General features: G+C 42.0%; 1 protein-coding gene across 1 annotated transcript in view; it reads right to left on the minus strand.

Annotated features, from left to right (window-relative positions):
* itga5 (integrin, alpha 5 (fibronectin receptor, alpha polypeptide)) overlaps positions 1 to 14337 on the minus strand; it is a 168526-nt gene extending 154189 nt beyond the window's left edge. The window contains exon 1 of the mRNA XM_039746867.1: positions 13958 to 14337. Coding sequence (XP_039602801.1) covers positions 13958 to 14151 — 194 coding nt within the window. The 5' untranslated portion in view covers positions 14152 to 14337. The remainder of the gene's footprint in view (positions 1 to 13957) is intronic.
* Between the last annotated feature and the right edge of the window lie 283 nt (positions 14338 to 14620).

A 14620-nucleotide genomic window follows, 5' to 3' on the forward strand; every position in this document is an offset into this window, starting at 1 on the left:
TCTAGAATTATAAAACATTTCAGGCACTCTGAGATAAAAGGCAGGACACACAAAAGAAAATTCAGGTAGCACGCCAGTCCAAGAAGGACCACCACCTTCGGTGCCACTTTGCCTTCCTCATAATGAAACAGGCAACATTTCATGGAAAGAGTTGTGGGACTCTGCAACAAACTCCCAAGACATGGAGTTGAAGCAGAAGCTTTGACATCCATTAAGAAGAATCTGGATGTGAAATTGGGAAAGCTTAGCTAAGCGAAGAGGCTTGTTGGACTGAATGGTCTCCTCGTTTGTCAAGTTTTATGGTTTATATAGAAGGAGGGTCTAACGTACAGAGGGAATAGCCTACGAGGAACCAGTTATCAAGCAAGCTATATTTTGGGGGTTGCATTTTTTTTATGTATAATATAAAAGGCAGTGTCACATAGTGGCTAAGGCTTTGGACTTCAAGACAAGGTTGAGAGTGAGTTCAAATCCCACCAATACTGTGCAACTATAAACCAGTCACTTGACCCATCTATGCTCCAATTGAAATGTAAATATCTGTATCTCATATCTGTTGGAAGTCATCTTAGATAAAAGGTGTTAGCCATATAAATTTTTTCCCCCCATCACTAACATCAGAATACAAAGTTGTCATCATGATTGATGACCAGCTGTCCTTCATGGACCATTTTGCTATGGCCTCTTGGTCTTCTTGATTCACACAACATCCACAAGATCAAACTAAATTTGACAGAACATAAAGCACAACTCCTGAACCAGGATTTAGTCTTATGTCTGGATAACTTCGGCTCTCTGCTGTCAGGAGTAGCTGCACAAGTCACCAAGCTGCTGCAGATTTAAAATACAAAGACATACCATCTGGGGTATAACTAGTCGAGGTGGGCACAGGTCACTCCACTCTTCCTATCACTACATTGGCTCCCGGTAGCAGCATGTATGAAGTTCACACCCCTGATGCTGGCCTACAGAATAGTCAATGGATCAGCCCCTATGGATATGGAGACACCTCAGAGGTCCAATGCAACTTCTCGAGCACTCAGGTCTCCTGATAAAGGGCGTCTGGTGATGCCACCTCTGTGTAACATCAAATCTCAATCCAAGCTATTATGTGTTTAACAAAAATTTAAAAGACTCATTTGGTGAATTTCTAGCCAATATTCGTGGTTAGGTTTTGTAACTTACGAAGTGTAACAAAATTTCTTGTATAATCCAAAAATCACATAAAGAACGCCTCAATGGGCTTTAACAGACCCCATCTTTGGACAGCCCCCCAGCTTTGACTCCCTAAGAAGAAAGACACCCTTTGGGGGTGCGGGGAATAATTGTAATTGTGTTTTTTTGTTCTGTGCTCTCCACTTGTGATGATCAGTTTTGGACCCTTGTTCTGTCACACTTGTTCCCAAACAGTCCCCCAGACTAATGGTAACTCGATTAGGTTGGCGTCTGTTATAAGTCACTTTGGATGAAAGCATCTGCAATACAAATAAATGTTAATGCAATTTTTCATTTTTGAATTAATCTTTGGAATTCCCAGTTATTTATATTACTCTTAAATTAAGCTTTAAATACATTAACTTGTATCAGACAAAACATCCAAATTATGAATGTCTTGTACACTTCCCATTGCCAACAGACCCAAGGAGAGACTTGTCTGTCAGATATCTGGTGTTCAATGGAGTTTTGGGGGTAGAGAGGAGAAGAAATAAAGTGTCTCAGCTGTGCCAGCTCTGTCAGGCAACACGCGGTTTGCGGTCAGTTTTGGGGTAGGGTGAAATGAAGTCATTTAAGAGTGTAATATTGTGCCTGAAATACTCTGAAGTGAAAGGGAAGGTCTATAGGATGGTAGTGAGACCAGCTTTGTTATATGGGTTGGAGATGGTGGCACTGACCAGAAAGCAGGAGACAGAGCTGGAGGTGACAGAGTTAAAGATGTTAAGATTTGCATTTGGTTTCACAAGGATGGATAGGATTAAAAATGAGTACATTAGAGGGTCAGCTCAGGTAGGACAGTTGGTTTGGACATGTGCAGAGGAAAGATGTTGGCTATAATGAGAGAAGGGTGGTAAAGATAGAACTGCCAGGCAAGAGGAACAGAGGAAGAGCTAAGAGAAGGTTTGTGGATGTGGTGAGAGAGGACATGCAGGTGGCGAGTGTAACAGCACAAGATGGAGAAGACAGGAAGATATGGAAAAAGATGATCCACTGTGGCATCCCCTAACGTGAGCAGGCGAAAGAAGAATAATGTGCGTGAAATGCTTTGATATGCTTTCTATATTAAATATAGCTTTTAACATAGAATAAAGGGTTAAGCAAAGCACTATTAGGAAAACAGATGAAAGGAGTGTGAGCAAAATGCTCCACTTGGTTTAGGAAGTAGCTGAATGCCATGTACACAGCAAGACTTGACAATTGTCACAAACACAGAACATTTCATAAAAGGAGGTTAACAGTTGAACTTAAAAGTGTGAGTAGAAGGACATGAATGTAGTGGAAGGAGACTTATTTTGGATATGCAAGTATGGCTATGCTCTCTGCTGAAAGCATCTCATGTCTTTTAACCAATCAGAATTATTGACAGATGGGTGTGTAAGATAATAAACCAATTAAGGTTTCTTTATTTAGTCACGTTTACACAAGAAAACATTAAATTTACCTTCTCAGTTGCATCTAATAACAGACAGAATGAGATAAAACAGACAAATAGAAACAAGAAAGGTTAAGGTAAAGCAGTTAGATAATATATATTAGAGTAAATGTCAAGTGATTCATGCAGTATTATGTAAATTCAATGCTTTATAAAATATTGGACTAATTTTGCTCTGTGACCATTCCATCACAGGCTGCTAGGAGGGAGAGCATCCTTCTTCATGAAGAGGAATTAAAGGACGCATAGACAAGCTTCCTCCTGCCTGGTTCTTACAGTAGATTTTTAGATATATTTAAGGTAACAATTTTTTCCACATCAGAAAAAGGAGGAAGCATAACTGTGCTGTTAGATCAGCAACTCAATTGGTAAATATGACATGCACCATGATTTTCAGTTACTTAAACTGATTTTGTCTGATGATGTGATCAACTGCAGTGGGCAAATCTAACAGACCCCTTTGATACACATTGGGGAAAAAAAAAATTTATATTATATATATATATATATATATATATATATATATATATATATATATATATATATATATATATATATATATATATATATATATATATATATATATATATATATATATATATATATATATATATAAAAAAACAATGTGACAATGGCCAAAAAGGCTGCCACTAACTGGAATTGGTTAGGTTTCTACTGTTCCTGGAACATTACTAAAGAGAATCAGTCACCTTCAACCAATCAGCTTTAAACAGAACCTCTGACATCATAAATCAGGAAGTAGAAGTACACAAAACCACCTGCTGGAATTTTAATTTTCTCATTCAGTGCAGAGTGGTGGCTCCAAGACTAGGGATCTGCACCAGCAATCGGGGTTTCCAGTTCAAATCCCATAAGTGCCAGAAGTGAATCCACCCCATTGGACCACTGAGCATAACCCTTAACCTGCAATTGCAATGTCCTGGGTATGACATTAACCTGGCAAACAGGTTCTCTTACTTGCAAAGGAAAACTTGGGGGTTCGGATTGGCACGCCAGCCACAGTGTGGTGCTGCGGTTTCACTTGTTTCATGGCTGTTATTGGGTCCCAATTTGGGATCTCGAGGTGGTTTGTTGCATGGTGGGTGCAGCAAGGTGCCGTATCAGTGCATGCTCCCAACCTCTCTCTCTCCTCTTTCTCATTCACCAAAAAAAAAAATTAATTCGTAAGATAAGCTTTTTTAATTGATTAATTAAAAGCAATAAAGAAAAAAAATTGCATCAAGCCCCTCCTTTATGAGGTCATGGGCAGAGTTTAAAGCCAACTGGTAAAAGGTGATAACCATCCTGGAACAGCTCCTCTGATGTTGTCATCGGGTTTCTACTGCTCAGGATCATCACATCCACTGCTGTGAGCCAAGTGTTCCACTTTTGGACTCCAAACTTTGCCCTAAACTTCATTTGAGAGAAAGGCCAACTGCTAACTGAAGCCACTACTCTACTGCCAAGCTGTAGCCCATCAAACAGAAAGACACCCGAGACACTGGGAGCCTTGGAGTCAATGATTAAAAACCATTCTGTCATTAAATGGCCCAGCCAGGACTCTACTGTACAATGTTCAGGGATTGTTCCTGCATTGCACCCAGTGGTTACTGGGATAGGCTTCAGCTGCCCCATGATCGTGCCCTAAATAACCAGGTTAGAAAGACGGATAAACATAAATGTCCAAGAGGGGCTGGGTGACCAGTTGGCCAAGATCTCCGGGACAGTGACTGATAAATGATCCTGAAATACAGCATGGCCTACCATAATCACAGAAATGGCGTGTCCCAAATAAAACCCAGCATGGATGGATTTAAAAAGGCACCTATGTCTATCGTTGCCCTCATTAGTCAAGGTCCTCAAACTGGCCATTATAGGTATATATACACACAAAGCTGAATCAGATACACGTTTACATCTTGCATCAATAAGTAATACAATAATTATAAACCCTTACTAAGCCTCCTCTATTCTGTTTCTCTTCTTAGTATCTTGATGTGGCACTTGGCGCCACTGCTCTACTGACAAACTGTTTTCCTACTCATGGTAAGGACACCCCAGATCCTGGGAGCCTTGGAATTAACAGATAGAAAGATTCAGTCATCAGATAAGATGGCCCAGCATTGACTCTACTGCAGAATACCTCCAGGATGTTGCTGACTGGAGTTTGTTTTCTTTTATGTTATCAACTGCCCATTTTTCATCAATTAATGGACAGATAGCACTGGGCTCTATTTATGTTAATCAGTTTCAAACACCTTTGTCATCCTGTCTGTTTAAACAAGTCTGTCTTTATGTACACATCATGTAAAAAGTGAAGTTTGTGTTTGCATTTTACCAGAGAACTTCTCTGTGCTCTATACTATACCAATTTTGTGTTTCAATATTAACAAATATTACGATTTTGGCACCATTTGATAGACGGATTTTCCAATGAAACAGCAAGTCATTAAGGAGTACCTGTCTAACACACTGAAGATTGACCAGTTTTCTCACTTTCTTTGTTAATGGAATTGCACAAAAGTGGTCATACCAGGTTATCCCACATAACAAGCAGCTCTAAAGTTAATCCTCAATATCATGAAACAGGAACTGAATGCACATAGGTACTCCATTTCCTATCCTTTAATAGTAATTTTTAATTAAACTCAGCCAATTCCTTAACTCCCCATTTCAACGTCAGAGTTGTAAATGGGCCAGGATTTGCGCTCAAGGAAAAAACAGCTGTAGGGAGGAAAGAAATTCATCACAGGTAGAACAACAACATTTATTAATACAGCATATTTTCATACAAATGTACCTCAAAGTGTTTTATATAATGAAGAAAGAGAGGAAAAAAAAAAAAAAAAGTGGACCAGTTTAGAATCAGCAGTTAACCTAACCAGTACACCGTTAAGAGGTTAGGAGCAGGCACTGATACAGCACATTGTTGCATCTACCACATGACAAACCACCTCAAAATCTCAGATTAGGACTGGAGTGCAGCCATGCAATGGGCGACACCTCAGCACCACACTAGTTCAGATGAAATGGAGCACTGAGGATTCTTTATGGTGGCTGGAGTGCCAGTTCTGCCACCAACCCCCAGATTTTTCCCTACATACAGGGATGGATGCAGATTAATAATCAGTAATCGATCCATCCTGGGTATGACGTGATTGCAGGTTAAGGGCCTTGCTCGGGGGCCCAACGAAGTAGAGTCACTTTTGCCATTTACGGGATTTGAACAGGCAACCTTCTGATCAGATCTAGCAGATCCCTACCTTAGAGCCACCACTCCACCCCACCTTTAAGGATGTGAAAGAAAAATGCACACAAACATGCAGAGAACATGAAAACTCCACACGGAGAACTAAGCTTGATGCTAGAATGGTGAGGCTGCAGTGCTAATTACTGTGCCACACCTTATATATTTAAATATGTTTTTTCTTCTAAGCTCCAAGGGCTTTGAACAAGTTCACATCAAGTGGCTTTATGGTCAGACCATCCATACACCATATTGCAGCATACAATGGAACAAAATAACATTCAACAGGACTGTGGTGCAACATATACACTGCATAAACAAGGGAAAGTGCAAGCTAGATAAAGAACTATATGATAAATACTGTAAGTAAATGGATACTAGTAAAGTGAAAAAAATTAAACAGTAACAGCAAATGTACTGTGTATATATTCACCACCAGGAGAGGATCTAATGGCAGAGGGGAAGCACAAAGCTCAGAGTCAGACGATTAATGGGTACAAGACATTGCAGATCATGGCAGAACTGATATGGATGCTATAAAAGCTTCGGCCAAATGGAGGTGAGACAAAGAGACCACAGGATGGGAGGGAAGTGGTCCTTCACAATGCTGTTGGCTTTGTGGATACAACACTTTATAAAAATGTTATTAATGGAGGGCACAGAGGTTCCAGTGATCTTCTCTGTGGTGTCCGCTAGCCATTGTAGGACCTTACAGTCAGAGACACTGCTGTTTCCACACCAGACAAGAATGCAGCTGGTCAGAATGCTCTCAGTGTTGCCCCTGTAGAATGTGGTGAGGCAGGTTTGCTTCCTCAGCCACACAAGGAAGTGGAGAGAGCTGCACCTTCTTCGCTATGGAGGTGGTCTTAATTAACCAAGTAAGGTCAGGTGCCAGGTGCATACTAAGGAATTCAGTGCTCTTGACCAATTAAAGGGCAAAGTGCGATGTGGACATCATGGGCTTTCCGGAATTCAAAAATCATCTTACCTACGTTAAGAGATGGATTGTTGCACTAGGTCTGCCAATCATCATTTCACCACTCTATCTATGACATCCTATGTCTGCCAGTGCCACCCATACAAGGGGTGATTTTTAATGAGGCTTTTTAAGCAAGCCCTGCTTTACAATGTCAGAGGCCATTCTTAAAGTGGATGGTCATGTCATGAAATGACAAGTTTGAAGTCATTTCAAAAAACAGAAACTGGAGGACATCAGCTCCACCACTGATCATCCCAAAATCTACTTCAAATGAGCAATACTCTAAATTCTGCCATACCACATGCACTTCAGAACAGGTCACCCACCTGAAAATAAACCTGCTCTGGCCTAGCAGGTTACTTGGATGGGACACCATTTAGGAAAAGCTTGGGTTGCTGCTGGAAGAGGTGTTGGTAAGGCCAGTGTGGGGTGCTTACTCTGTGCTCCGAATGAGGATCCCAAAGCAGTGACGGAGACACTGTACTATAAAGATAGCACCGTCTCCCAGATGAGACGTAAAACCGAGGTCCTGACTCTCTGTGATCATTAAAGATCCCTGGGCATCCTTCGTAAACAGCAAAGTGTATCCCAATGTCCTGGCTAAATTGTCAACCACAGCCTGGTCATTCTGGTCCCCCTAACCATTCCCTGTCTCTAGCTGTCTCTCTCTCATCCCTTCACCATCTAACAGCTCATGTGTGGCAAGTGTACTGGTGCAAAAACAGCTGCCATCACATCAACCAGGTGGATGCTGCACATTGGTGGTGGCTGAAGTGGCTTGCGCTTTGATTAGTGAGAAATGCGCTATATAAAGAATTATAATTATCATTATTAAATTCTGTGAGCACCAGTCTACATTGATATGTGCAAGAAGGTCAAGCGTCACCCCACCAAGTACATCTTAGAGCAAGAATGGCAAAGAATAAATTTAGGAAGGTTGATAGGGTCATTATTGTGAAATTCTTAGCTGATCATCATAACAAATGGCAACCACCCTTCGGCACCATGATTCACTGCATCACTCTGTGATGAGGAGACGGATGGATCAACTGTCATTTTCTGACCCATCCAACTCATGTAGGATCAGTTACAGTTTAAAAATAGAGAGAGAGAGAGAGAGAGAGAGAGAGATATATATCTATATATATATCTATATCTATATCTATCGGGCTGAGCTTTTTAACTCAACAAACTAAAAGGGGCTTCACACAGCTTAGCATTTCTGGTTATTACAGTTTCATTCACTGCTACTTTTAACACATACAAGTTCCTGGAAAACGTGTACATCTTACCACATTGCTTAAATTGAAGTCTTGCTACCGAGCCCGAAAGAAATGACAAAATATCCAAGCATTTCTCTCTATTATATAAAAAATTCTGGGATGAGAAAAGACTTTTTCAAAGAGATAATTTCAAGTCCTGCGAGACAAAACTTTAGCCATGAGATTTTTTCAAGCCCCGCCCACCTCTCAACCATATTCATCCACACATACGGCCCTCTCACCTCAGTCGTGTGAATGCTTTTCACAGACACAGTTCCTGCTCTCTCAGCTCTTAAAAATTAACGTTTTCCTCACTTTAAGTTCCCAATTAAAGAAGACATATGTCCAAATCTTATTGAAGAATTTTATCACAAAGAGTTAATCAACAGTAAAAACGAGTACACAGGCAATCCTAGCACTGAGAAAAGATGAAGTCAAACGAATTAACGCCAAAAATGTCGACCGGTTACACTGCAAATTGGTTAGATATGTATCAGTAGACTATGCTGAAACAGTTGGTGGTGATCGTGTGGAAGATGAAAACATCAGTTAACATCATCTGGTCTTCCACCACACGAATTACTGTAGAAAGAAGGATGTATCCAAGAAAGGCAATGTTATCCCCTGAAGATGTACTACAAAAGACAACAAAGGAGATCTGGATATACCATTCGTATTAAAACGTTAACAGTTTCCCGTTAGAATAGCTTTTGCAAAGACAATTAAATCTCAGAGCCAAACATTTGAAAAAGTTATTTAATTTGCATGTTAATTTCAAAGCTAAACAGAATGAAATCATATTACACAACATTAAACAATTTACTTTCAAATTATGTTTTACTAATTTTTTTTTTTTTTTTTAATATGGTTAATTACTCGCTGTAATGTATAATAGTTAGTTCTATTATGCATATGTAACAAATTCCCATGAAAATAATCTGTTTAAATTTTACTTCCCCATACACAAGCAGCAGAACTGGAAAGAGGCTAGCATGTAGCGCAGGCCTGGGGTTTGGCAAGCGAAGTGAGCAGGGGAAAAGCCCCCTAGTCTCTCCTTAAAATAAAATGACTCAGCCATGTGTATGTAGATTTGTTCCCGATACTCCGATTTCAATGTATTAACACACTCACACGTGTTAGTTTAACCAAGGACTGTGTACTGCTTTAGTATTAATGAAACCACCCCCCTCACACAAGAAAGAGTCCTCTGGAATCACACTGTCCAGAACTGGCACATGGAGGGCCCTATCTCTTCACAACTTTAACAATAAGAGCAGAGACCACACACCTCTCTCATTGTGATTGAAGGGTATACAGAAGGAGCCATTTCTGGACAGACCACCATGAAGAAGTATACCATCGGGAACATATGTAGAAAACTGGACCCACAGTGAAAAATGCAGAAGATACTGGGAGAACATGAAACCTCCTCACAGAAGGAAACAGAGAAAAGGGCAAAATGAGCAGCAAAACAATTGGACTGGTACATTTGGAGTTTTATGTAACAACTGAACATCCTAATCTTGTTCATGATCACTGGGGTCTGGTCCCGGCTGCGCTTATCACAAGGCAATATTGGAAAGTTCGCTCTCACACACATACACCATATAAAGTGTTTTTTCAGAGCGATACCATAGAACAGTGAATCCCAAAACTTGTCTATGCCCCGCACCCCTGGAAAGTCTTTTGAATTATATTCGCACCTCCTGCAAAAGAGATATCGCAGAGTATGAAATTTAAACAAACTGGGCAATTTACCCTTAGAAATTACAATAAATGTGTAAATGTGTACACCGTGACACTCGGTTGATGATCCAGGGGTTGGCGTATCTCACGAAGCATCAAGCGGCGCAAGGAAATTATTCACGATCAACGATCGATTGGTCGGAGGACCCCCGTGAAGTAAAGGGTACTGGCATGCTGCTAAGCAATCAAACGCAGTCGACGAGCTTTGTCCCCCATAACACATGCACCGCAGTTCAAAAACCAGATGCCCCGCACAGTTAGATGCACCACTGCCAGGACCGCCAGCAGGTGAGATGGACCGAATGTAAGCAGCAGATGTTCCATCCAGTTCAGTCCCCCTTGTTCTCCCCTGCCAAAAATGTCAATCAAAACTCAAAATAAGTGACGTTTTACGATCAGGGTTTGCACAGAAATCAATACCAGACCGAGCCCTTCTCTTTACGGATCATTGCAAGGTCCAAATTCCATTCTTTTATTCGTCTTTACGAACACTCTGCCCGCAGCAAGGAAGCGGCTCTTTCACAGGTGACAAGTGCGTGTGCAATGCTCAGTTTTTTTCATATCACTGAACCCGACGTTTGGTTTTGAGGTTGGGGGCATGCTCCGATTACAACGCATTGCCGCACCCACCACACGACGAACCACCCGGATTGACATCCAAGTGCAGCCGTGCAACGGGTGACACGGCTAACCAATAAATGACCTACACATGACGACACACTGCAGACAACTACATCACGATAACGTTGGACAACGCACCTCACTCAGTTTTGGCGAATCGCGATGCAGCCTCTATCTTTGTCGCACCCACTGGGGTTGTGGGCATCCCAGATTGGGAACCCCATGCAATACAGGAATCATTTTTGGTTCCCGATAGAAGCATTTACACAAAGATTTCAGTAAGAACTTTATTTAGATCTGAAAAAAATCCATAAATAACCCTGAATAGATGGTAACAGACTTTTGAAAAACACTGTTGGGTTTCTGACTTTAAAAAGACCTGTTGATGCATAGAGTAACACGGTCTTGGTTTAGAGTTTCTCGACCTGTTGTATCCTGTGGATCGCCTACTATACGTCAAGAACATTTTCAAAGCCTAAAGGAAACCGTTATAGGTAATCGTTAAAGTACGAACCACACAACAATAAAAAATAATAAACTTTAATATTAGAACAATTGTGACCAGAATATGACATTAAGTCCAACAAGCTCGTCCATCCTATTCACCCAGATTGTCTGAAATAACATCAAGTCGAGATCTACAGTCCCCGAAATCCTTCTCGCCACCACGTTACTCTATTCCATGTGACTGTGGTTCTTGACGGGGAGAACACTCTATAAGATTTGCCATTAAAAAGTTTCCAATCCTGTTCTTTTGCTCGGCCGAAGATTTTGTATTAAAGTAATATGAGAACCACCAAGGTACTCCCGGTGCTCGCAGGCTTGTCCACTCTTATTTACTCCCGCGATTGAAAAAGGCGCTGTCAGTCTGCCTGGAGCGCGCGCGCATGCGTGAGCAACCCCAGTGTGCGCATTACCTGGTGAGCCCACAGGACAGAGGGACGTACAGACCGGACTTGGTTACAGACTTGTCCTGCTTGAAGAAAATAGGTTTGACGCTACTGCATGCAGACGAACATTCAAATGTCCAGTAAGTGTGTTAATGACACATACGCGAAAAAACACCGAAACCGCACCCCACCCCCAAAATAGTTGCAAGGCTGTAACGTTCTAAATAAATGAAGTTTACGGCGCGCTTCTCTCGTGCATGTGCGGATTTTCTCCGGGTACATCTGTTTTCATCAGTAAAACAGTTTAGGTGGATTGGTCCCTGGTGGGAGTATGAGCGTGTGTATGTTTACACCATGCGACGGGCTGGCGTCCCGTCCAGGTATTGTTCATGTCGGATGCTTGCGGAGATTACATCCAGCTGCCCCGTAACCCTGCCATGCGGGCATAGGCGGCTATGGAATATGGATGGATAAACACTGAGCAGCCCGCTCATTTTCAGCGCAGTCCTGTCAGCCCGACATAAGCAGCGTCAGGGCTATCAGAGCAGATCCAGCGAATATGTCGAGTATTTCAGTTTCTATGACTCGAAATATTTTAGATTTTGATTCTTTAATTGAAATAAACATTCAGTTGCATTCTATTCTGGACAGGCAGATTTTTCTCTACCCCGGGGGGCAATTTGGGTTTCTACTGACACTCCGTAAATCTTTCATTTTCAAATCCCATCATTTTAAAAACAGGGCTGTTGGGAAGCTGGGGTCTGTCCAGTTAAGCCCCTAGCACAAGGCGGGGACAATCACCCAGAACTGGAACCCCGGTCTTCCTAACTTCGAATTTCCAAAACCTTAATACATACAGTAAATACTATATTATAACAAATCACCATCCCACCTCAAACGCACACCAGAATGACTAAAGGGAAACTTCTGACTGGGCTAAAGATAAAGAGCAGTAGCAGACAGACATCATTCAGGCGTGTTGCCGTTGGTATAAAAGAGCCCTAGTTACGTTTCTTTTTACGGCGCTACATAGAATTCTGACGGCTTAAAACACGCGCCCACCCGCTCTTTAAACACGCCGTGACTAAATGCCAGCTTAAAGCCATCCAACTCTTTAAATTTCGACTCTCCAATGAACAGGTCATCGATGGGATTTATTACTCTCGTATTAAGGTTACGTAGACGATTGTGTCATAGAAACACTGAATAGGGGGCAGGAGGGTGTCGTCTTTCTTGGCAGCCCAGCTGACGGATTGACTTCGTAATCCAACGTCCTGGAACGAAAACTCCCAGACAAGCTAACTTCAGCATGCTACATGACAATGTATTAGTCGCTCTTATTCACTTTTCTTTTATTAGAATACCGATTTCAGTACGGGTGATATTTTAGAGAGGTATTTTTGTAATATGAATCAGACACTTGATACCCAAAAACCTTCTCACACCACCTTTCTTGAAGGCGGACCCAAGCCGAGCCTACAGCTTTCCCAGTCTTGCCGACTCTCCAAATCCTGTCATTTTTGTCATTCATCCGTTCTCTAAATCCGCGTTATTCTGAAGTAGGCGGAAATGCTGAAAGCCATCCCCAGCATGAAGTGAACACTCGCAGGACTGGGAACAGGGCGACCACATACGCCAAACACGGGCCAACTTAACGTCAGTTGTTGAAGCCGTTCATTCTGTTACACGAACACGATTATCAGGACCCAAATCCCGGAGAACCAGAGCCATAACATGGGCTGAATGCTCCAAGGTTTGAGGGGACCCCCAAAAATTCTACAGTCACGCACAAGCTGGTGTCGCTAAATTTGAGCTCCGTGAGGACACCGATGGGAACATGGAGTTGAATGTTCAGCTTCTGCAAAGGCGGCATACAAAATGCGAATTGAAACGGGATGGAAACTTGCTTTTGCGGCGCCACATTTACTTCTTTCATATAATGTGAATGATGCGTACCAAGAAATTGAAATAATTAAAATGCCTCTAACATATAGACTACATGCGACTTATTGCCCTAATAACTCTGGTATTGTGATTCATAAATAGTAATAAAAACACTAGAAGAACAGTATTTTAAAAGAACCTAAAGGGTGGAGTTGTTAAGAACAGCTTTTTACAAACTAGGTTCATGTTAAACGAAACGCTTGAAGAGAGCGGATAAAAGCCTGTCCTTGTAAACGAATTCGTTTAAATTAGTAAACCATTTTCTTGCGCTCATGAACGAGCTATGCCTAATAGTATACGGGTAGCTCATCTTGCACCTCGGGAGGAAAAGTGCGGAGCAACTCCCTCTGAAAGTTATAACCGCTTGATTTAAAGTTAACCAAACTTCTCGTTAATGTGGAGCATGCATTAGAGACAGCAAAGCCCCCTTACAAGAGCCGGAAATTCCCACACTCTACACGCTTTTGAAGTCGGGACCTCTGAGCAGTTTTCAAAATTTCTCCGTTTTCCCAAGCATCTGAAAAATAGCGGAACAGCAGGACAAGCGCCCTAAAAGATATAACAGGAAAAGAAAAAAAAAAGAGGTCCAAAGTTAGCGCACTCGCTCCCCACGCCACTTACCTGGATGCGTTTGGAAGGTAAAACTCCACCGAAAAGCCAAAATAGCTACCCTCGGGACCGGTATATACACTCGGATGATCCACGTCCAAGTTAAATCCAGCGCACAATTGCGCTAAGCCAGTAGTGAACAAGCATAGTCGAGCCAGGCGTAAGTGGGCGCAAGTTTTCAAGTATTGCCTGGCGCGTCTCTCCATCGCTGCGGCTCCTGTCACTTGATTAATCCGGCAGCTGCGTCGCGATACCCGTATGCTAGCAGCGCTTTTCCATGTCTCGCTTTCAGTGCAAAAAAAAAAATAATTAAAAAAACTAATAAATTAAAACGAAAAGAGCACAGTAGGGCAGAACCTTTCCCCCGACTCCCTCTCTCTCTCTCTGTTTCTCACATACACTTTCCCTCCCACCTCACATCCCACAGTCAAGTGGGCGTTCCGTACATGCGTCAGCACGCCCATATAGGGGCGGGGCTTCTAATTCACAAAACGCTTGCTTCTGTGGCTAAGATTTCTTATTCGCCCCGCCCACGCCCTTTCCTTATTTTCCTGATCAGCCTTTTCACGGAATATTCGACACAGCTGTGCTTCTGTTAAGTTCGACATGTCCACCGGTGGTGAAATGGTAGAGGGTTAAAAATCTTACGAAAGCATTCATTATATGCTAGTGTTA

This window comes from Polypterus senegalus, chromosome 3, assembly GCF_016835505.1.
Source record: "Polypterus senegalus isolate Bchr_013 chromosome 3, ASM1683550v1, whole genome shotgun sequence".
NCBI lineage: Eukaryota > Metazoa > Chordata > Cladistia > Polypteriformes > Polypteridae > Polypterus > Polypterus senegalus.